Source organism: Malurus melanocephalus, unplaced genomic scaffold (genome assembly GCF_030028575.1).
Source record: "Malurus melanocephalus ecotype Western Australia unplaced genomic scaffold, MMel_1.1 scaffold_1755, whole genome shotgun sequence".
Taxonomy (NCBI): Eukaryota; Metazoa; Chordata; class Aves; order Passeriformes; family Maluridae; genus Malurus; species Malurus melanocephalus.
Genome location: NW_026624987.1, coordinates 15,662 through 17,679, shown reverse-complemented (window position 1 = coordinate 17,679; position 2,018 = coordinate 15,662). Strand labels below are relative to the sequence as shown.

Here is a 2,018-nt window from a genome sequence, read left to right as displayed (position 1 = left end):
GAACAAAAATTCTGAATTCTGTGCCTCTTCTCTGCTGTCTTTTCCAGGAAAAAAATTCCTTCCTSAACTACAACGTGTCCTGCATCCTGACCATGCCCCAGTACATGAGACAAGGCTACGGCAAAATGCTCATTGACTTCAGTAAGTGKGGAGAGAAATTCCACCAAAAATCCTCCAATTCCACCAGCAAATCTCACCTGGCTGCTGCTGCTCGAGCAGTTTYCATCCTGGATAATTTCTGAGTTATTTAAAATTATTTTTTAATATTTTTTTAGGTTATTTGTTGTCTAAAGTAGAAGAAAAAGTTGGGTCTCCGGAGCGTCCTCTGTCTGATCTGGGTTTGATCAGCTACAGGAGTTACTGGAAGGAAGTTCTGCTCCGGTACCTGCACAACTTCCAGGGCAAGGAGATCTCCATCAAAGGTGAAAAAAAAAAAAAATCACAATTTAAAAATATTCAGCCAAAATTTAAAAATATTAATCCACCTGTGCATTATAACATTGATTTTAGAAGGAAAATCAGCTCTAGCTGCTGATATTGAGAATATTTGGGGTTGTTTTAATGGCATTTTTCTGGAAGGATGTGGAATTTTATGGAGCTGTGATCCTGGAAAAATGGGATTCTGTCCTTTCAGAGGGTTTTTAATTCTTTTAGAGGGTTTTTAATCCTGCACAACTTCCAGGGCAAGGAGATCTCCATCAAAGGTGGGAGCAGCTCTGGGAGCTGCATTTTGGCTGAAAAAAAAATCACCATTTAAAAATATTCAGCCAAAATTTTAAAATATTAATCCACCAATGTTGATTTTAGAAAGATAAACGGCTCCAGCTGCTGATATTGAAAATATTTGGGGTTGTTTTAATGGCACTTTTCTGGGAGGATGTGGAATTTTATGGGGCTGTGATCCTGGAAAAATGGGATTCTGTCCTTTCAGAGGGTTTTTAATCCTTTCAGAGGTTTTTTAACCCAAATCCCAAACCCAGCATCCCCAAACGCCACAATCCCTACAGCGAATTTCCCGCCCCACATTTCTATGGGAGATCTCACAGAATTTGGGGTGGAACCCCAGGATTTTGGGGCTGTTCCCAAGGTTTTGGGGCTGTTCCCAAGGTTTTTGGGGTTTTTATCTCACAGAAATCAGCCAGGAGACAGCAGTGAACCCCGTGGACATCGTGAGCACCCTGCAGGCCCTGCAGATGCTCAAATACTGGAAAGGCAAACACCTGGTCCTCAAGAGACAGGTGAGTTTGGCACTCTTCTCCTCTCTCACTTCCTATTTTAGGGTTGGAATTGGGGCTTTCTTTGGGTTTTCCAGACCCCAAATGGGATGTGGGGTCTGAGGTCATTCCTCGGTTCTCCCAAATTGCCCAAACATCCCAAAATCCCACCCTGGGCACTCCTGGAGCTCCATTCCCTGTTCCCATGCCCCACCTCCTTCTGGGGGAAGAACTTTTCCCTAAAACCCACCCTAAACCTCCCTGAGACATTATTTTGGTGGTTTTGGGGGTTATTTTGGAGGTTTTGGAGGTAATTTTGGGGTTACTTTGGTGTTATTTTGGGGTTATTTTGGTGTGACTGTTGTTATTTTGGGGTTATCTTGGGGTTACTTTTGTGATATCTTGGTGTTATGTTGGTGTTATTTTGGGATTTATTTTGGGGTTACTTCACTGTTATTTTGGTGTAACTTCTCTGTTATTTTGGTGTTATTTTGGTGTAACTTTGGTGTTATTTTGGGGTTACTTTGGTGTTATTTTGGTGTAACTTCGTTATTTTTTTGGTGTACCTTCTCTATTATTTTGGGGTTATTTTGGTGTTATTTTGGTATAACTTTGGTATTATTTTGGGTAATTTTGCTGTCATTTTGGGGTAACTTTGATATTATTTTGGGGTTATTTTGGTGCAACTTTGGTGTTATTTTGGGGATACTTCACTGTTATTTTGGTGTAAGTTCTCTGTTATTTTGGGGTCATTTTGCTGTTATTTTGGTATAACTTTGGTATTATTTTGGGTAATTTTGCTGT

At 40.5% G+C, this 2,018-nt stretch overlaps 1 protein-coding gene across 1 annotated transcript in view; it reads left to right on the top strand.

The window, feature by feature from the left end:
• Nucleotides 1–2,018, top strand: part of LOC130587316 (histone acetyltransferase KAT7-like) — a gene marked incomplete at its 5' end in the record, with an annotated part of 9,606 nt that overhangs the window by 6,265 nt on the left and 1,323 nt on the right. The window contains 3 exons of the mRNA XM_057388294.1: nt 44–141; nt 276–422; nt 1,132–1,238. Of these exons, the coding sequence (XP_057244277.1) occupies nt 44–141; nt 276–422; nt 1,132–1,238 (352 nt within the window). The remainder of the gene's footprint in view (nt 1–43; nt 142–275; nt 423–1,131; nt 1,239–2,018) is intronic.